At 34.5% G+C, this 23,102-nt stretch overlaps 1 protein-coding gene across 1 annotated transcript in view; it reads left to right on the top strand.

Annotated features, from left to right (window-relative positions):
* Positions 1 to 18,395, top strand: part of ADAM2 (ADAM metallopeptidase domain 2) — a 94,244-nt gene extending 75,849 nt beyond the window's left edge. The window contains exons 15-21 of the mRNA XM_519722.8: positions 921 to 1,026; positions 6,275 to 6,458; positions 12,422 to 12,499; positions 12,716 to 12,854; positions 15,490 to 15,649; positions 17,232 to 17,295; positions 18,066 to 18,395. Of these exons, the coding sequence (XP_519722.5) occupies positions 921 to 1,026; positions 6,275 to 6,458; positions 12,422 to 12,499; positions 12,716 to 12,854; positions 15,490 to 15,649; positions 17,232 to 17,265 (701 nt within the window). The 3' untranslated portion in view covers positions 17,266 to 17,295; positions 18,066 to 18,395. The remainder of the gene's footprint in view (positions 1 to 920; positions 1,027 to 6,274; positions 6,459 to 12,421; positions 12,500 to 12,715; positions 12,855 to 15,489; positions 15,650 to 17,231; positions 17,296 to 18,065) is intronic.
* The last annotated feature ends 4,707 nt before the right edge of the window (positions 18,396 to 23,102 follow it).

The following is a 23,102-nucleotide window of genomic DNA, read 5'->3' as shown; positions in this document are numbered from 1 at the left end:
TAGTGGTCAAGTCTCCCTGTCAAAGATTTTTGACTGAGTCCATCAAGTAGAGCAGTTGGAGGTTATGAGAAATAAACTGCTTTTTAAGTAGGTTGAAGCTTTTTTTTTTTTTCTTTTGAGACGCAGTCTTGCTCTGTGGCCCAGGCTGGAGTGCAATGGCGCGATCTCGGCTCACTGCAGGCTCTACCTCCAGGGTTCACGCTGTTCTCCTGCCTCAGCCTCCCAAGTAGCTGGGACTACGGGCGCCTGCCACCATGCCCGGCTAATTTTCTTTTGTAGTTTTAGTAGAGACGGGGTTTCACTGTGTCAGACAGGCTGGTCTCGATCTCCTTACCTCGTGATCCGCCCGCCTCGGCCTCCCAAAGTCCTGGGGTTACAGGCGTGAACCACCGCGCCCGGCCATGTAGGTTGGATCTTATGAGAATTAAAATTATACAGATTATGCATGTGGATTGGATGATGGGAGGGTGAATGAATCAATTGTGACTCCAATATATTTCTGGTCTAAGGAAATTATGATGTAAAACAAGATAATTGGTTAGTTGTTTGACTTGAAAAGACATTCATGCTAAAACTGTTTATTTGACAAATAAGTCAATTATGTGAAAAAAGTTTCCTACGTACTAATAGATATGCATTTATAGACTTACAATGATTAGAGGTTAAACTTAATACAGTGGCTAACTCTGGAGTATGTCTAGGATATGTCTTTGAATAGCAGACCAGAGTCCTTTCAATTTTTAAACATTTCATTGAAGTAGTTTTGTGTGATCTTAAATCTAGTTTTTATTTTGAATGTTATAGTATGATCTTATTTTGTACAATGAATATCTTAAACCCTTTCAGAATTTTAAGTGTATTTGTTATTTATTTTTAATTAATATAAGTTTAATATGACTAACCTCACCTTTTTTTTTCAGAAGTAGAGTTTGGTCCTTCAGAATGTTATTCTCACCTTAATTCAAAGACTGATGTATCTGGAAACTGTGGTATAAGTGATTCAGGATACACACAGTGTGAAGCTGAGTATGTTTTCAGAAATCTGTCTTAGAACTTCTATTTATCACCTTATATTTGAAAATAACATCAAACAATTAAGTTTATGTAAGCAAAATATCCCCTGAACATAAAGTAAGACCATGTTTATTCAAATTATAAATATCATAGACACATTTCTCCTCTCCTATAACCAAATTATCCCTTGTACTTTTCCACAAAGTGTTTAGTTTCCATACAGGTACATTAATTACCCATCAGTAATCATTTTTATTGTGCATGCTATTACTTTAATTTTTTTTTTTTTTTGAGATGGAGTCTCACTCTGTTGCCTAGGCTGGAATGCAGTGGTGCTATTACTTTAATTTTTACAAAGCATGACAATCCTTATAGTAAAGAAGTTAAAATACATGAATTTTTACTGCTTAAGGAGCAAAACGTGTTTTTCTTTTTTTTTTTTTTTTTTTTTTTTTTTTTTTGAAGGAGTCTTACTCTCTCCCCCAGGCTGGAGTGCCGTGGCACTATCTCGGCTCACTGCAAGCTCCGCCTCCCGGGTTCACGCCATTCTCCTGCCTCAGCCTCCCGAGTAGCTGCGACTGCAGGCGCCTGCCACCACGCCCGTCTAATTTTTTGTGTTTTCAGTAGAGACGGGGTTTCACCTTGTTAGCCAGGATGGTCTTGATCTCCTGACCTCGTGATCCACCTGCCTTGGCCTCCCAAAATGCTGGGATTACAGGCGTGAGCCACCGCACCTGGCCAAAGCGTGGTATTTAAGAACATGTGCTCTACAGCCAGACATTTTGGTTTTAAATCCTAATCCCACTCTTTGACTATTCATGTGACCTCAGGCAGGTATTTCAGTTTTTTTTAATATGTAATATATGAATATTAATAACACATCACCAGTTTGGTGCCAGTGGGAAACATAGACGCTGTATGAAAAACACTTAGAATGGTGACTGATACATTAGTATGTTCTATATGAGTGCTAACTATTATCTGTTACTATCATTTTGTAAATTAGAACTAGAAGACCGGGCGGGGTAGCTCACACCTGTAATCCCAGCACTTTGGGAGGCTGAGGCGGGCAGATCACCTGAGGTTAGGAGTTAGAGACCAGCCTGGCCAACCTGGTGAATCCCCGTCTCTACTAAAAATGCAAAAATTAGCCAGGCATGATGGCGGTTGCCTGTAGTCCCAGCTACTCGAGAGGCTGAGGCAGGAGAATCGCTTGAACCTGGGAGGCAGAGGTTGCAGTGAGCCGAGATCGCGCCACTGCACTCCAGCCTGGGCGACAGAGCGAGACTCCACCTCAAAAATAAAAAATAAATAAATAAATTAGAACTAGAATGTTACTGATACCCATTCCTTTGTTGTAAAATTTTATGTTGATATTATTTCAAAAGTAAAGTAAAACTTCTGTAATAAACTTTATAGTTTTCGTGAATAGTGCAAGGAATTCCCATATACCCTTTGCCTAGGTTTACAGGTTGTTTACATTTTTCCTGTTGCTTTACCCTTCTGTTGTTCCAACTCTTCTCTCCTCTCCTCTCTTCATAATTATTTTTCTGAACGGTTTGAGTGTAAGTTGAAAACTGTGCTTGTTTATTCCTCAATATATCCATGTGTTTATCTTGAAAATAAAGATATTTTCTTACATAACTTATTGTAGCTATCAAACGTGGTTCATATTGAAATTTCATTCATTGTTTTGAGTAATTTTAGGCTATTTTCCTTGTTCAGGAACAAACCCAGTGTCAGATATTTACATTAACTCCTAATGTATTTTTAGAGTTCTTTAATTTGGAACATTTTTGTTTTTATTTGTGTTTCTTTTTATTAGTTTTTTTAATACTATCGGTTAAGTAATTTGTAGAATTTTCCCACAATTTAGGTTTCTTTGAAATTTTTCATAATTATGTGTAAGTGATACATTTTGGCATGTTTATCACTGAAGTGATGTTGTTGTACCCTGGATTTTTTTAAAGGTACATGCCATTTTCTTTCAGTATTGGACATTTTTAGGTTAAATGTTTTGATAAAGTCATTATTCTCTAAATCTTTCAACTGTGAAATTACTATTTTCCTTTTGGGTTTAATATGTAATTTTGGAGGAGTTATATTGAGACCCTGGGCATATTCTGTTTCTCCTCAAACTTTAACTAACTAGTTTTAAAATCCATTAGTGATTTTCTAACTGTATTATTGACTTTGCCTTTATTATCTAGAAATGTACTGTAGGAAGAAGTAGTCACTTCTATATTTTTATTTACTTATCTATATATATCAGTTTAGACACAATAATTGTTATTTTATTTAATAGGATAAAATACATTACTATCATTATTTTGATACTTTCTCAAATTCTCTTAATTTTGACTATCGGGAATCCCTTTGAGCTGGTTAATGTCTCCTTTTCAAAAGTCTGTAGGACTTTTTAATAACTTCCAAATTTTTCTAGCACAAGAAAAGATGTTGTAGGTTGCATTGAGCTTCTTCTACTTCTGCTCTGGATTCAGCTATTCATCCAAGGAGCCTTGGTTCCTTTTCTTAGAAGATGGTATTTGAAAATAAATACCTAAGCACCAGCTGTGTGCATGTCTACTATTTCTTTTTTCTTTTTAATTTTTTTTATTTTTACTGACTTTTTATTTTTTAATGTTTTTATTTGGAAACAATTTCAGACATATAAAAGTTAGAATAATAGTGCAAATAATTCCTGTATACCCTTCAAATTTTCCAAATTTTAGCATTTTAACACATTTGGCTTATCATTTTCTATCTCTTTGTCTCTGTCTCTGTCTCTCTTTTTCATTACATATAATATACACACAAATATACAAATATACACATTATAAACACATACAGTTTTGTAACTATATGTATATATTGCTTTATAATTGTTTTTCTGAAATATTTGAGAGTAAATTTCAGATACGGTGGCCCTTTATTTCTTTTTTATTCTTCTCATTACCTCTTAAGCCTGTCAGTCAATGGAGCTAGAACATGCATTTCATATATGCACATACATGTATCACATATTCATTCATGTAAATCTCTGAATTTAAGACATGAACTTAGTGATAATTCTAATTCCAATTAAGTGCCATAAAGTACATTTTAGTATACAAGTTGCTTCCTCATATACTCAAGTTCCAAATGCACAGAAATCTGCTTTATAATTGCTAAAGCATATACTTACTGAAAGAAAATTCTAGCTATTATGACTATATTTTCCTTTTCATCATTGATCCTTTTTATATAAGCTGCATTAAAGGGCTTCTCTGCTGAATGAAATGTCTGTGTAGTATTGGTGTTGGTATCTAGTAATTTATTTGCCCTCTATGTTATATTTTACTTTTTCTATGTGTGTTTAGCATATTTCTTAACTTTGTATCATATAATATGACTAATACATAATGGAAATTGCATTCACTTTTGCTTTTCTGAAGGCTAGAATTTTGTAATGGAAGGGATTTAACATAGCTGGACTCAAACTATAAAGCAAACCTGTCTCTGAGCAGGAGCTGAAAACATTGTTCATTTCGTTATGCCTCTGGGAGATGCTTTTATGTGCTCCCTGGATTCTTCACCACACAAGCTTAATTAGTTCAGTAGTCATCCAGGTTTCAGGCTGAATATAAACCTGAAATTTATATTCAGATTTCAGTTCTCAGTCTAAGTTTCCAGTCAACTAACTGACATTAGACCCGTATTTTAATAATGTCCTTGGATTATTCAAGCTAAGAATCTTCAATGTGCTTTCATAAATTATTAAACAAAGCCACATCTACAGAATATCTGGTGCTGCAGTTCCCATTCTTAAAGCTCAGTTATATAGTCCTTTCCTTTCTGGTTACATTCCGGTGTCTTCAAAGTGTGAGCATATGTGTTTCAGATTACAGTTCTACCTTACTACAATGCCTTCCAGCCAAAGACCACCAAGAAGGCAGCTGTAGTTGAGCAAGTTGGGTTTTTTTACATGTTGAGTGGTGAGAATGTGCATCATGAGAAATTGTGGAGTATGCCAGTTCTAGAGATTTGGACTTGGGTTAGGTGATTTTAGGAAGGTTTCAGGAAATAGACTTTTGCTGTAAATTAGATGTTTTAAAGTAGAGATATTAATAATTGTATGATTGTATATCTTAATCTTATATATGAAGAGGGAAGACTAAAGTGAAGCTAAAGTTGTAATTGCTAAAGAAGCAATAGTCACACATATTAGTTGAATCGTGGGAATGTCCAGTAACTGTGGCTTGGACAATGTTTGTTTCTCCTCTGTGTTCAGACATGATCTATGAAGTGAGCTTGCTTATTTTCTTAATCTTTCATGATCACAGAATGGCTTTGCCTAAGGTTGATGTTCTATGAAATTACTTAATGTTTAACCGGTGTGTGCACTATGAGTGCAGAACAGCTTTTATCAACTCCAAGTCCTTCCTCGATGACTCCTGGCCACTTCAGGGGCTGGGTTGCCCATTTTCGTTGTCTTCTTTTGGCCAAAGGGAGAAAAGTTCAGGCCATAGAAAATTGCTTGAAGACATTTAGATTTTCATCACTGCTGAGATTTTGCTGATTAGGAGGCTATTTAGATAACGTATGTTGTCTATCTCAACATATGCAGTTGATCTAGGGTTAGTCTCTCTGCCTCCATGGTTTCCTGAATCTTCTGATGTAGCAATGGTCATGTGGTAGCATTTAAGATTCCAAACAGGATGCAAGGGCCAAATAAAAATCTTATGGTTTGTAGCATGTACTGTAGGCAAATGCTTACATTAATCTGTAGGAAATACTACCTTATGTGATATATATAGTGATAACCCTGTAGTATTAATTAATGGTTATTTTTGTAATTAATATGAGTGACCTTGAAATCTTCATTTTTAAAATCACTGAAAAGGTGAACAGATGTTAAATTCATTTGAGCTTGGGTTTGATTTTGTTTCAGATTCAAAGGAAAGTGAAGGAATCACAAAAAAAGTTGTCAGGCTAACTAGGGAATATTAGGTTGGTGCAAAAGTGATTGCGGCTTTTGCCATTAAAAAAGTGGCAAAAACCACTATTAGTTTTGCACCAACCTTAGTTCATAATTAATTACTAAAATGTTCAGTTATTATTGGCAATTTAGGCAAGGCTCTTTTTTTGGTGTTTTAAAACGAATTGCATATATTAGCTTGCAAATCTTGAATACTTTATTTAAATCTATCTATTTTAAAAATTATATTCTTGTACTTCTCTAAATTAAAATTAATAATTTTTATTTGTGGATAAATTATAGCAATCTGCAGTGCGGAAAATTAATATGTAAATATGTAGGTAAATTTTTATTACAAATTCCAAGAGCCACTATTATTTATGCCAACATAAGTGGACATCTCTGCGTTGCTGTGGAATTTGCCAGTGATCATGCAGACAGCCAAAAGATGTGGATAAAAGATGGAACTTCTTGTGGTTCAAATAAGGTAGGTAGTCTTTTATTCCCAAATAATTTCCTAATATTTTAGACTTTGCCCTTTTTTGAGATGAGTGTCACTCTTGCCCTGGCTAGAGTGCAGTGGTGTGATCTCTGCTCACTGCAACCTCTGCCTCCCAGGTTCAAGTGATTCTCCTGCCTCAGCCTCTTGAGTAGCTGGGATTACAGGTGGTACCACCACACCCAGCTAATTTTTGTATTTTTAGTAGAGACAGAGTTTCACAGTGTTGGCCAGGCTGATCTCAAACTCCTGACCTCAGGTGATCCACTCACCTCAGCCTCCTAAAGTGCTGGGATTACAGGCGTGAGCCACTGCACCTGGCCTAGACTCTGTTCTTAAATGATACATAATTAGTATTTTTTCTCAGAATTTAAGTGCATATTCAATACAGAAAATCAGGAAAAAAACAAACTTTAAAAGAATAAAATATTTGCAATCATGCATATATGACATTGCTATGAATATTTCGTTGGTTATTTAGTAGTTTTTTCATTGAAATTATGTGTATTCACTGAATTGAGAACTGCGTTGTTCATTTACTGTATTTTATTAAATATCTCATATCACACAGAGAATACATCTAATGTCATAAATTATCTTTTGATATAATCATTTTAAAATAGCCATTAAAATAATATATGCCCATTTTACTGATGAAAATAATAAACAAACTCACAGAATAAAGAAAAAATCAATCCAGTCACATATCTGAGATGTAATAACTCTTTTAATTTTTATGAACCTTCCATCAATTTTTCATAGATATGCACACACACAGAGTTGTAGAATATTTATCTGTCTACATATCTATCTTTCTTACTTTGCATTCAATATGGTACCTATGCATACATATCAACAGTTTTTGCCTTCCTAGATTTTTTTATTATATGAAATATGAAATACATACAAACACGTATATACACAAGGAGGTACAAGCTCAAATTAGTCTCATGTTTAAATTATAAAGCCTCTCTGGCTTAATAAGTAACAGAATACAGTAAGCCCCTTATTGAAGAAAAGAGGGAAAGGAAAACTATGCTAACTTCACTAATATTCATTTAGAAAATTAGAAAGTAAGAGTGTATACAAATAAAAAAATTGTCATTCAAATTCTCACACAAAATGTAAGTCATTTAAAAAATTGTGCGACACATTTGCTTTTATTAAATTTACTTTGAAAATGTCTTACCAAATTAATGCCCAAGACTATCTTATATTTTAAATTCTCCATTATTTCTAAATAGGCTAAAATATGTTATGTGAGGTAGGAATTGCACAGGAAATGGGAACCACCAAGAGTGGCTTAAATGGTTGGTAGTTATTTTTTTCCCATAATACAAAGTAATTTTGGAGGTTGTCTATCCAGAGCAGTTATTGGGTGCCACTATGTCATCAATGACCCAGACTCAGTCCAGTTTTTAGCTATAGATCTTGTTTGTGATCCTCCTTTACATGGCCTTCAAAATGGTTGATTGGAACTCCGGTTATATCCACAGTTAGTGAATGGGATGAAGGATATATGACAGGCAGTACCCTGCCACAGTGTTCATGACAAAAGTGATGTCCCATCAAGTAGCCATCTAAGAACACTAGGACGAGGATGGGATGAGTTGGAAAAATAATACATTTTAAATCAACCATGTATTTGAGAAACTAAAAAACCACACACAGGCTTAGGAAAGATGCATGCTCAGAAAGGACCTGGGATGATCATAAGCTTTATATTCAGGTTGACCCCAACGTTCAGATAATACTAAATTAATTAGTAAAGAACTTTCACAGAATAGAGCCATTCTACAAACACTGGGCAAGTTGGCAGGTTTTTAAATTGCTCCATTTTCATGCTATTTCTTGCCTGAATACCTTGTTTTGTGTGTGTGTGTGTGTGTGTGCATTTTGTTGTTTTATAGGTCCTGTGAAATTTATGCTTTAAGGAGGTGGTGGATTTACTATTCCAGTGGATTTACTATTACTTGCACCCTCTAAAGCTGTGGGCTGCACTGTACCTTGGACCCTTTTAGCCATAGCTAGAGTGGCTGGGATGCAGGGTGCCAAGTCCTGAGGCAGTATAGGGCAGGGGGGCCCTGGGCCCTGCCCAGGAAACCATTTTTCCCTCCTAGGCCTCTGTGTCTGTGATGGGAAGGGCTACCATGAAAGTCTCTGATATGCCTTGGAGACATTTTCCCCACTGTCTTGATGACTAACATTTGACTCCTCATTACTTATGCAAATTTCTGCAGCAGACTTGAATTTTTCCCCAGAACATGGGTTTTTTTTTTCTATTGCATCATCAGGCTGCAAATTTTTCCAACTTTTATGCTTTGCTTCCTCTTGAATGCTTTGCTGCTTAGAAATTTCTTCTGCCAGGTAGCCTAAATCATCTCTCTCAAGTTCAGAGTTCCACAGATTTCTAGGGCAGGGGCAAAATGCTGCCACTCTCCTTGCTAAAACATAACAAGAGTCACCTTTTCTCCAGTTCCCAAGAAGTTCCTCATTTCCATCTGAGACCACCTAAGCCTGGACTTCATTGTTCATATCACTAAGCGCATTTTGATCAAAGCCATTCAACAAGTCTCTAGGAACTTCCAAACTTTCCCACATTTTCCCGTCTTCTTCTTAGCCCTCCAAATGATTCCAATCTCTGGCTGTTACCCAGTTCCAAAATCGCTTCCACGTTTTTTAGTATTTTCACAGCAGCACTCCATTCCTGGTACCGATTTTACTGTATTAGTCTGTTCTCATGCTGTTAATCAAGACATGCCTGAAACTGGGTAATTTATATAGAAAACAAGATTTAATGGACTCACAGTTCCGCGTGGCTGGGGAGGCCTCACAATCATGGCAGAAGGCAAAGGAGGAACAAAGGCATGTCTTACGTGGAGGCAGGCAAGAGAGTGTGTGCAAGGGAACTGCCCTTTATAAAACCATCAGATCTCATGAGACTTACTATCAGGAGACCAGCATGGGAAAAACCTGCCGCCATAATTCAATTACCTCCCACCAGGTCCCTCCCATGACACTGTGGGTATTGTGGGAGCTACAATTACGTCTCCACCATAATCTTTTGCCCCAGGTGTCTGCAAATGTTAATCTCCCTGCACCTTTCCCTAGCAGTCTATACTGCTTCTTTCCATCTGAGATTTGAGTTAGGCAAATCAGAAACCAGTCCTTAAGGCAGCTACCAGACTAGTTAGAATATTGCCAATAAAATCTGTGCTGTATCCTTCAGTTTGAGGGAAGGGATTGAGAATTTAGCTGCTGCCTCATTCAGACAAAAATGCCATAAAATTTTCTACCATTTTGACTGTGACAATGTGTTCTTCAGTATTTTACTGGTTGCTGTAGACCTTTGACTGTTTCCAGAGCTCCTATAATGTTATTTCAGCCAGATTTTGTTTTGTTTTCTATATCACCGTTTTTCTGATGTACCTCCCCAGACTATTTATTGAAAGTTTGATATAACCTGCTTCTAATTCTGCCACTGTTGTAGGGGGTGCAAATGATCATTTAAATCCAAAATGCTTGGTCATTGGTGGCCACTGGAGGAGCGCTGCCTTCAGTTTTGGTTGCTTTTGTGGAATCACACTGTTTCACATTTTCTGAACCTAAAAATGACTTTTATCTCTGGTACAACTATGCCTTTAAAAAAAGAGTATGAGCCTGGCCAACATGGTGAAGCCCCGTCTCTACTGAAAATACAAAAATTAAGTGGGCGTGGTGGCACAAGCCTGTAATCCCAGTTACTTGAGAGGCTGAGGCACGAGAATTGCTTGAACCCAGGAAGCATAGGCTGCAGTGAGCTGAGACCAAGCCACTGCACTCCAGCCTGGGCAACAGAGTGAGACCCTATCTCAAAAAAAAAAAAAAAAAAAAAGAGTAGGTACAGATTTTATTTCATTTAGCATTTTAGTTCCTACATAACAAGGTTTCTGTAGGAACCTATTCTGCCTAATGATAATAAAGGAGGCTGCATTATGATTCTTATCTCAAAACAAAAATAAATCTGTTTTAGAGAGTTTGGTGAAGAATAAAAAAGAATTGTTTTTTTTTATGTAATATTACTATTGCTATATGGTTATAAATAATTTTTAATTTTTTTAGCTAGCTTCTTTATTTGGATGCTGCTTTTCCCTAGCAAAGCTTCCTGCATGATGCAACTGAAGTTAAGCACTCTGCCACAGGCATGTTAAAGCAAAAACAAACAAACAAACAAAACCCAGACAAAAACAAAAACAAACCAAAAAACCCACAAAAACACTTCATTGCAGAAAAAGGGTACCAGTAATACCAACAACCCTTCCTCAGCTTTTGTTTCTCTAGACAATTAATATATTTAATGGTTCTGAAAATTAGGTTTACTTTTTTCTGGACAATAGCTCTGCAAATTATATATCTAACTACTCTATTTAAATTGTAGTTAGGTGTGAAGGAAGCATGCTAACAGAACAGATAGATTTATAACTACAGCAGCACTAATCTGTATCCAGTATCCAGAGCTAGTACTTTTTATACTACTACCACAGCCATCCAAAATAACCTGGCCATCTATTCATCATTAGTCCATTTCCCCATAAATCTTAAACGGAGGTATGCATTGCCATAATTATGCAACACAATTAACAATGTATTTTTTCATACTCAATAATGTTGGGCAAAAACTATGTGAACAGGTTAACTCTCTGACTTTAAAAGTTAGTGTGTTATGATCCTATATTATAAGAGGAAAAATCTCCCAAAGTATTGCCAATATTCTTTAGCAAACTTTTAAAATAAAAAATATTTCTAATTACATGTTCTTGGGCTTACCATTAGTCGCTTTGAGTATTTGTATGAGTGCATTAAACATTTTTTGTTCTTTTGAAACATAGTATTATTTGCTCTGAAAACAATTACTAAACCTTTGTCTTAATGCTTAACTTTCTTTATCTCAGTTGATTTAACTACCAGCAAGAGAATTAAACAAGTCAGAATCCTTGGTGTCTTTTTACCCATCTCTTTTTACTATGCATATTACTCCAACTCAGCTGGTTTAAACTTTCTATCTCAAATACTTCTACTGGTTTCTATCCTCACTACCACTGAATTTCACTGTATGCTTATCATTTTTGTGGACCACAGCAATGACATTCTAACTTTGTATCTATAGGCTATTGCCCTTTCCATTCTCTTTTCCAAAACCTACTTTTATCAGCTTTCCTTCTTCCAATATGTAAATATAGCAAATTGCTATATTTGACCAACTTGCTAATGAAGAATATAAGATTATACACAATCATGCCAATAATATCTTCTTTCATATAATATCGAGTTTTTTTGTCTGTTTCTCTCTCTTTTGTTATGGTATGAACAAGATGAGATTTGTGTTGTTCACTGATGCCTTCTTGGGGCCAGGTACATTTGTAGGACTCAAATATTTATTTAATGAATGACTGAATGGCCACACTGCCCTTTAGATTTCTCAAAGGTTCAATACGGTCTTCCATGGTAGAATCATTTTAAATATTACTTCTTTTTTTATAATACTCTGTCTTTTATTTCTATACCAATTAAGTCCTATCTATCATCAGGGCTCAATGAGAAGGTTTTAACTCTTCTCGAATATTTGACACATTTCCTGTATTTTACGCTTCATAAATCAATTTTTTCATTACAGCATTTATTACGTACTTATTTGTGTTTTACTCATTTCATATTTGTCCCTGCTATCCCAGTCTAAGCAGGGAAGAAGCCGTTATTGTTTTGTTTACTCCTAGATAATCAGAGTCTCATCTAGTGCTGGAAACATAGTAGCTCAATACATTAACTATTCATTGTTAGTATACTAATTCTTGTTGCTAAATCAATACCCTTTTTATTAGTCCATGGTAATATGGTATGGTATGGAATGCTTTTAATCAAATGGCAACTCTCGATGGCATGTCAATTAACTTATTTTTGCTCATCCTTTTTAGGTTTGCAGGAATCAAAGATGTGTGAGTTCTTCATACTTGGGTTATGATTGTACTACTGACAAATGCAGTAATAGAGGTGTAAGTAGCAGTACTGTGAGGTGAAAATAGAAATCATTGAGCCTAATTTTAGGAAACTAAATGCATTGCTACACACACACACACGCACACACACACACACACCAAAACATATAGGAAAATTGGCCTTATCTGACCTACATTTTATTTTATAATTCTACTTGAACACATATAAATCTAGTTGCTTATCTTATAAGGTGATATTTCTCCTTCTTTTAGGTATGCAATAACAAAAAGCACTGTCACTGTAGTGCTTCATATTTACCTCCAGATTGCTCAGTTCAATCAGATCTATGGCCTGGTGGGAGTATTGACAGTGGCAATTTTCCACCTGTAGCTATACCAGCCAGACTCCACGGTAAGTATTAATAATAAATCAGAAAATAATTAAAACATAATTTGAATTTATTAAATTTGATAACAAATAATATTTTGTCTACCAATTTATATCTAGACTATGTTTAGACATTAAACTGCACATGAATGTGTATGTTTTACTTCCACTTCCAGAGAGTAATATATTACAACATATGTAGCATATGTTATAAATATGATATATCAGTCAGAGCCCAGGCATAAAGACAGAAATCACTTTAGTCTTTCAAACAGAAAGAACGCCGTGTAAGGCGTCTGGTAATTGCATAGATGAGAAGATTAATCAGAGAAAGGTGAGGCAACCCAGAAAATGACTACCACTTTTTAGGGTTGTAGGGACAACAAAAAGAGGTGGTATTACTAGAATCAGAATCTGGGCCATTTAGCATGATATGTAACTATGGTCAGGGATGTATAGCAGGATTGAAACCACAGGGAGAGTTACTGTCCAGCATGAGCTGGAGGTATAGAGAATATACAGTCACTGTTGGAGATGCTGGAGAGGAAGGGGGAATAATATCTCCCAGTGATCAAAACTGACTGGAAGACAGCAGGTCAAGGAACTTGGGCAGTGCGGTTCCCTGTGATATCGATCAAAGCAGAGGAAAAGCCTAGATGAATTTTAGAGAAAGCCAGAAGTTAACTGGCATTTCCAATAATACTTAGGACCAGGAGATTTTCTTTGATATAAAAATCTAAATGTACATACAAGTAGAGCCATTTTTCTGATTTTGAGTCATAGGTAGTTATTAATTCCAGTATCTGGAAATATTATATTTAATGTTATATAGTAATAGATTAGTAAGTTTAAAACTTTGTAACTAATGTATTTTCAAGCTATTTCCATTTTACTAGCAACAATTAGCTTATCTTCCCATTGGCTGCAATTAATTGTTTCTATTCATGCACACACATGCCATTTCCCAATGAGCAGTGGAGACCACTCCTTTCCAGGTTGGTTTTAGTGGTATGATTGATCAATAAAATGTGAAGAACTAACATTCTAGGACTCTCGTGGTCTTCCTACAGACTCTAGCTAGGTATTTTGCAGCCCTTACTTCTCTCATTCCCTGAAATCTCATTCTCTCATTCACCTCTTGAAAATTATCAGCAATATTTGAAATTTGATTGCACTCAGAAACAAAAATACAACCATCTAATAAGCCCTCCTCAAATTCATGACCAACAAAATTGTGAGCAAAATCTAATGTTTTAAGTTACTAAGCCTTGAGGTAATTTCTTATACAGCAATAAATAATAAAAAAATTTAGCTCCCAATATGTTGTGTAATAGAAATATAAAATGTGACCTTAGCTTTGAAATTGGATAGTGCATGGAAGACAGAAAGGCAGGAAACTACTGAAGTCTTAGTACATGTTGAAGTTGGTGAGCAATTCAAGGACAGTTTAAAAACATGTTGCAGAAAGTGAAACCATTATTATGAAGTGGTAAATTGTTTGGCATCACTGCTGCCTTTGGTAATGTGGAAAATTGAACTCATGCCTACTATGAAACTGCTGGAAGAAAATGTTAATAAGGCACTCTGGGACATTGGTCCAAGCAAGGATTTTATTGGTTTGAAAGTAAAACTAATTTTCATTCTCCCCAAGTTTCTTAAAGTAAGAAACAATGAAAGGCCAAATTTGAGATTAGAGCAATAAAATTTTATCTCAAATCAAAATTAAGCAAGGCCTTTGACTGTAAACACCTCTGTTAAAATCTCAGAAAAACTTAAGTTGATATATCTTAGAGACTCTTTCTTCTATACAAAAGGCCTTCTAAGTATTTTATGTAAATGCATCATAAAAACTTTCAAACAATAAGGCTACTAAGAATTTTAAACTGGTCATTTCATAACAGCCTCACAGGATCCAATACAGAGAAAGGCTTATGTCAAAGAGATTTGCGAGTGTGGCCTTTGTTTAATGGATTGTGTTTTTATTTGATACATGAGAAATTCACAGGAATTATATTAGCTCAGACTGAAAGTGATCAAGGTAGCATGTACGTTCATTGGTCCCCAATCAACTATAGGCAAGAAACAGGCTGATAAAGGTAGTCAGATGTGAAAAGGACTATTTGGATTATAAACCAAAGGGCATAAACAAAAAGTCAGAAACCACACTTCTTAATCTGTGGGTTTATGATTTTTTAGGTCAGCACCAACAAAAATAAACAACAACAAAAAACTATAGGCATAGATGGTTTCACAGGTGAACTGAACCAAATTCTTGGAAGAAAGCAATATTATTTTCAGAAAACAGTGGTGGGGAAGTTCCTGTCAACTCATTGTATGAGGAAAACATAATCCTGATGCCAAATTCAAACAAGGAACTCAACAAAGAAGAAAATCACAAAAAAAATTCTTCATGAACATAGATACAAAAATCCTCAACAAAGTATCAGCCCACCATATATAGCTATCCATTTTAAAAAGAGTTACAAGAGTCACTTTGGGCATTTATATTTTCAAGTTATCTATTTCATAGAAAATATGTTAATTTTTAAATTATTAAATTATTCAAAGATTTTATTCTGGTAGACTTAGTAAAATACAGAAATATCTTTACTATATTTCTGGTGCTTGCTTTCAAATCTTTGATTTTTTTTTCTCCTAGAAAGGCGCTACATTGAGAACATTTACCATTCCAAACCAATGAGATGGCCATTTTTCTTATTCATTCCTTTCTTTATTATTTTCTGTGTACTGATTGCTATAACGGTGAAAGTTCATTTCCAAAGGAAAAAATGGAGAACTGAGGACTATTCAAGCGATGAGTATATTGATTTCATATTTAAGATTTGTTATTTGTATAATTTATGAACATAGTCAATAAATAGCAATGTGGTAGATGTAATGAGTAATAATTCAAATTCAATTATTGTCTTTATATGGGAATTTAATTACTCATATATTAATAACTAATGGCCAGGGGTGGTGGCTCACGCCTGTCATCCCACCACTTTCTGAGGCCAAGGTGAGTGGATCACTTAAAGCCAGGAGTTCAAGACCAGCCTGGGCAACATGGTGAAACCTCATCTCTCCAAAAATATACAAAAATTAGCCAGGCGTGGTGGCATGCACCTATAGTCCCAGCTACTCAGGAGGCTGAGGTGGGAGAATCACTTGAGCCTGGGAGGCAGAGGCTGCAGTGAGCTGAGATTGTGCCACTGCACTCTAGCCTAGGCAACAGAGTGAGACTGAGACTCAAAAAAGAAAAAATTATATATATATACACACACACACGCACACACACACACACACATACACATGCATATATACACATATAATAATTGCAATTTTAATCTTATAAGAATCTGGACTTTTTAGGGGCAAGATTAGCTAAAGTTTAGCTGTCCATTCAAGTTTAAAGTTTATCTTTAAAGTTTATCTATCTTCTTTTATTATTTGATCTTGTTAAATATGTATTTTAACTTAATAATACTTAAATAACTTTGTAATATTTCTATATCTTAGTGAATTTTTATGCTATTTTAATGAAAGGTAGTAGGAAAACCCAGGAAAGTAATTTAGCTTTTTTTTGGTAGTAATGTAAATTGAAACACAGCAGTTAGAAGTAGAAAAAGATTAAAAGTTAATAAGTAATAAAAAACTTAAAAATCTAGATGATAGCCACAGCTAGTCTACAGAAAATATGAAACAAATAACTTTTATTAAAAATAAAAATATCTGAATATGTGCTATAAAAATACAAGTAAATATTAAAACTGGTTTATTTATTTTCAAGGAAAATGCTACCAAATGATTTCTCCCTGGGAGTTATATAACTATGTCCTTCATTTTACTTGAAGTGAATGGAATTTCATTAAAATACTTAAAATGACAATGTAAATGAAAATGGAATATATTTTAAAAGTTGATTTGAAATTGCTGAAATAATATACAGCACCTAAACTAGTAATAACTTAGTCATTATTTAAATATACTAAAGTGGTTTTCTTATATTGGATAACTATTGTGGAATAACTGATATCAAATATCTTCAGGGAAAAAAACATAGCTAGTAAAATGAATAGAAATTAATAGGGTTGAAAATGAATGGCAAAAAGTTTAAAGATACTTAACCAATAATATTATGAATATAACAATGATCTAAGTTTATTTTCGGGTAAACATATATCACTGTGCTTTTTTTTCATATTCACTGATGCAAAGATGTGCATTATTAGTCTTGATTACCAGGGCAGAGATGTTCTCAGTGATAGGGTATTCTCAAATAATGGGTGAACCCAGTTCTTAGGTAAAAATTCAGAACGGTTTCAAGACTGACAGATAATACAGAGGTTTGTAAAATCATCTTGAAGAAAGTATAATATTATTTTTATTTTTAATATGCAGGCAACCTGAAAGTGAGAGTGAACCTAAAGGGTAGTCTGGACAACAGAGATGCCATGATATCACTGTGAGTTTCTTTCATTTTTTTAAAATTTATTTTACTTTAAGTACTGGGACACAGGTGCAGAATGTGCAGGTTTGTTACATAGGTATGCATGTGCCATGGTGGTTTGCTGCACCTATCAACCCATCCTCTAGGTTTTAAGCCCCACATGCATTAGGTATTGGTCCCAATGCTCTTCCTCCCCTTGCCCCCCAACCCCCGACAGGTTCCGGTGTGTGATGTTCCCCTCCCTGTGTCCATGTGTTTTCATGATTCAGCTCCCACTTATAAGTGAGAACATGCGGTGTTTGGTTTCATGTTCCTGTGTGTGTTTGTTGAGAATGATGGCTTCCAGCTTCATCCATGTCCCTGCAAAGGACATGAGTGAGTTCCAAATATTTTAAGGATGGGGGGGTTGGGGGTAGGAGAGAGAAAGAACGTAATATATTAAATAAATATATATTAAGTAGTGACAGTCATATAGCTATATATAATAAAAATAAATTGAAGACTATTTTTCAGAATTATAATATTTTTCAGAATTTATAATAGACATGATCAAGTTATAAATGATATTGAAATTTTCCACTTAAAAATTTATTACAGTGTTATTTTTTAATTATTTTCTCTAGTTAATTTTACTTCTTTAGCATTTGTGTATTTAAAATGTTGGCTAAAAATAAATTGCATGATATAAGTCTACTTTGCAATAAGGTTACTTGCATGCTATTTGTTGAACTAGCTATCATTTCAATTTACTTGTTGATAACGGTGACTTTTTTTCATTTATTCAGTCTTCTAGAGTAATTATCTGTGATGGATGGACACAAAAAAATGGAAAGAAAAGAATGTACATTACCTGGTTTCCTGGGATTCAAACCTGCATATTGTGATTTTAATTTGACCAGAAAATATGATATATATGTATAATTTCACAGATAATTTACTTATTTTAAAATGCATGATAATGAGTTTTACATTACAAATTTCTGTTTTTTTAAAGTTATCTCACACTATTTCTGTTGGTTAGTAGACACTAATTCTGTCAGTAGGGGCATGGTATAAGGAAATATCATAATATAATGAGGTGGTACTATGATTAAAACCCACTGTTATATTTCAAATTGCAATGGTATGTGTTATGTTATAGTGTGATGGTCTGAAATCAATCACAGACAATGATCCTAAAATTTGGAAAAATTTTTCACCATATGCTGCTGAAAAAAGATACATTTTCAAGTATATAAACATTCAAAGTAAAGGATATTATTTCAGTCCTACACATACTGATTCCTTTCATGAGGTCAGCAAAAATTAGTAAAAAAACATGACAAGGATTATTCAGCCTGAAAAAAGAAGGAAATCTTGTTATATGCAGTAACATGGGTGAAATTTTAGGACGTTATGCTGAGTGTAATAAGCTAATCACAAAAAGGCAAATATTGCATGATTCCATTTATATGAGGTATCTAAAATAGTCAAACTATTTGACTCAATTATCTGATTTATAAGCATATACACACACAAGACACACAGATTTTAAGGTACTAGAAATAGATTTGAAGTTTTTTAATCTGATGAAAGGGATCAACAAAACATTTATATAATGAAAATAATTAATATTGAATTTTCTAATCTTTCCTCCTAATATTGTGAAGAAGTTAAGAAAATTCACTATTAACATTCTTATATATCTTTGTGGAAATAGTAGTCAGCAAATATGGCTACAAAAAAGTAAAAAATAAACTTTAAATAGGAATCTTTATACAAAGAAAATCTTATTATAATATAAACACAGAAAATCCAAGATAATCTATAGATAAAATATTTTAACTATCAAGTGAATCTGAAAAATCCATTGGGTGTGAATTTAATACACAAGTATCCCATTTACCTATAAAATAAAAATGTAAACACTAGAATATTTAAAAGAATATTATTTACATTAGCACTAAACATATTAAATCCTTGGAAATAACCATTCTAGGAAAACTATGACACCTATACATACAAAATGACAAATTACTATTAAAAGAAATTAAAGATAGTGTTAGGCCATTCTTGCATTGCTATAAAGAAAAACCTGAGGCTGGATTTTTTTTTTTTTTTTTTTTTTTTTGAGACGGAATTTCACCCTTGTTGCCTAGGCTGGAGTGCAATGGCATGATCTTGGCTCACTGCAGCCTCTGCCTTCCAGGTTCAAGCGATTCTCCTGCCTCAGTCTCCCGATTAGCTGGGACTACAGGTGCACACCACTACGCCCGAATAATTTGTGTATGTTTAATAGAGATGGGGTTTCGCCGTGTTGGCCAGGCTGGTCTTGAACTCCTGACCTCAGGTGATCCGCCCGCCTTGGCCTCCCAAAGTGCTGGGATTACAGGCGTGAGCCACCACGCCCGGCTGAGGCTGGGTAATTTGTAAGTAAATCACACTACCTAACTTCAAAATGTGCAAACACCATCGTACTGGCATAAAAGCAGACATGTAGACCAATGGAACAGAATAGAGAGCCAAGAAATAAATCTGTGCATTTACAGCCAACTGATTTTCGACAAAAGCACCAAGAATACATACGAGGAAAAGTTTCTTCAACAAATGATGTTGACAAAACTGGTTACCTATATGCAGAAGAATGAAATTAGATCCTATATATCTTAGATGTATAGGATCCAATATATACATAAATTATCTCAAAATGAATCAAAGACTTAAATATAAGACCTGAAATTGTAAAAGTATAGGGGAAGAAAAACATAGGGGAAAAGCTCCAGGACATTTAGTCTGGGTAAAGACTTTTTGGAATATGACCTCAAAGTACAGACAACAAATGCAAAAATAGACAAATAGAATTGCACCATACTAAAAAGCTTCTGTACAGCAAATGAGACTCAACAGAGTGAGGTGACAGCTTAAAGAAAAAGAGAAAAGATTGGCAAACTATACATCTGATAATAAGTTAATATTCAAAATATTAACAAACTCAAACACCAAGAAGACAAATAGCCTGATTAAACAATGGACACAATAAAGGAGTAGACTTTCTCAAAAGAATACATACAAATGGCCAACAGGTAAATTAAAAAATGCTCAATATCACTACTCACCAGAAAATGTAAATCAAAACCACAATAAGATATAAGGTTAGATTGGCTGTTATCAAAAGATAAAAGATAACAAGTACAGATGAGGATGCAGAAAAAACAGAACACTTATACACTGTTGTTGGGAATATAAATTAATACAATCATTATAGAAAACAGTATGGAGGTTCCTCAAAAAATTAAACATAGAAGTACTGTATGACTCAGCAGTCCCACCACTGGTTATGTATTCAAAGTAAATAAAATCAGTATGTTGAATAGATGACTGCACTGCCTGGTTTACTGCAGCACACACAATAGGGTCAAGATATGGAATCAAGCTAAATGTCCATCAACCAATGAATGGATAAAGAAAATACAGTACATATATACACAATTCAGCCATAAAAAGGAAATTATCTCATTTGCTACAACATTTATGAACTAGAGGCCATGACGTTAAGTAAAAGAAGCCACAGAAAGACAAATATCACATCATCTCACTCATGTGGGATCTATAAATACTGATTTCATAGAAGTAGAGAGTAGAATGATGGTTACCAGAAGCTGAAGTGATTAGAAGACAAAAGGGGTTTGGGGAAATGTTGGTCCAAGGGTACATATTTACAGTTAAATAGGGGGAATATTCTCAAGAGATCTATCGTGCTGACTATAGTCAATGACGGTGTATTTTATTATTGAAAAGCACAGAGAGCAGATTGTGTTTGCACCACAATAATGTTAACTATTTGGGATAATGAAGTTATCAGTTAGTTACATTTAATCACTCCACAATGTATACATGTTTCCAAACATTATGTTATACATGGTAAGTACATGCAATTTTATCTGTCAATTGAAAAAAAGTGGACTTAATACAAAAAGGAAAAGATAAAGTAGACATAATAACAGGCCCACTGATTGAAATTGTTTCATTACTTTTAAATATGTGGTTAAAAAAAAGAAATAAATGAAGTTTCCACTAAGAAGTTGATAGCACTTTATCAATATTTGAGAGGTAAGTGACCTGCTCCAACCCCAGCCCCAACTCATAGACCAATGGCATATGAAATTTATCTATTCTAGCCCAGTGGAGTTCAAATCTAATCATGAGGACTGTAATTTAGAACAGAAAATAGTTAAAGAATGAGCTGAATTTAATAACCAATTTAAAGCCATAAATCTGAAAAAGACTGACAGGGAGGCCAAAATATGTTGGTCCAGCCTTTTTTGGGGCAGAATCAATAGTTTGAGTAAAGTGGCCTGAGTTGGTATGCAAATTATCTTAGAACTGTTAGCTACAAGAACTCAATTTACCGTAATCCCTCCGAGAGACAAGAAGGACCTAAGATGTATGTGAGTGAAATGGAAATACCATAGTGGAAATGTGAAATTACAGATAGTAAAGTTTGATTCTAAAGACTGCACCATGGTTACTTTCTTTTTACCCGAACATATAATTGGTATGGGTGTTATGTGTGAATGGGATGTATTGTCCTTTTCATGGGAGGACGGGGAAGGACATTGATTAAAGTTTACCCTTTAACTAATTTTTGCAGCTATACTAAATGAGAACTTTTAGAATGGTCCACGCCCTGCTCAATATCAAACATTAGGCAATAAAGAATTCCAGCGGGGCAATAAGAGAGCATTACTTTAATTAAGGAAATGGTTGTGGTCAGAGTTTTAATTCTCATTTTCTTTTTAAATGCACTGCTTCATTAGATGCAAAGTGAAGTATGAAGTAAACTTCCTTTCTCAGAAACTTTTGTGTCAGTTATAATGTATTTATCTAAATCTACCATCTCTATCTATCTATCTATCTATCTATCTATCTATATCTCTACCTCCCTACCTATTTATTTGGTACTAAGCAATCTTTCACAGTCTTAAGAACTTAGAGATAATAAAGGCTAAACAACACTAGAACATGGAATAATTTAATATGATTAGTAATTGCCTCAGCAAGGAACACTATAAATTTACAATACATTTGAAATATAAAATCTGTATCAGAATCTCTCTCAGGCTCATATGTTTCAAGATGAGAACATAATTTACAGATTCGGCCCATATAAAGATATTTAAGATTGGATATTTGATGGGACTCAAAGCCTCAGTAGAGCATACTCATATTAAATGTTCTATTCAAAGATGAAGGATTTGGTGTCACAAGAGAGAGTGCTGGTGAGCCCCAGGGATCCAATAAACATCCACGTGCAAAGTCCCTGGGGTTCTTATTAATATCTGTACACAGAGACTCATGGCTTAATCTCTTCATGAAATGAGAGAGATTATGCATTTATGTATAGAATGAAAATCCAGGTTGTATAACCAGGTTTTCCAGGTAAGTCAATTGGTCCTGGAGGTTTTCAGGGAATTATACCTTAAACAGCAAATTATACATATTCCTTCTCTCACTTAAGTCAAGAGTCACAGCCAAACATTCAGGCATCCACAGATATAAGAATAGACTTCTCCCAGTTTATTTGTAAAATAAATCTACCCTCCCTGTATAATCCGCCACTGACTTTCTCATCACTGGTTAGGAACTTTTAATTATAAATTACTTGCGATCATTGTTCTTCTGCAACTTTCTTACAGTGCAGTTAAAGCAGCAAGAAAATTTCCAAAGTAGTAATTATTTATTTTATGGTCCAAAATATGATCTATCTTGGTGAATGGTCCATGTGCACTTGAGAAGATTGTGTATCCGGATGCTGGGTGTCTGAATGCCAATTAGATCAATTC

This window comes from Pan troglodytes, chromosome 7 (assembly GCF_028858775.2).
Source record: "Pan troglodytes isolate AG18354 chromosome 7, NHGRI_mPanTro3-v2.0_pri, whole genome shotgun sequence".
NCBI classification, from domain to species: domain Eukaryota; kingdom Metazoa; phylum Chordata; class Mammalia; order Primates; family Hominidae; genus Pan; species Pan troglodytes.
This window is presented reverse-complemented; position numbering and strand designations above follow the sequence as displayed.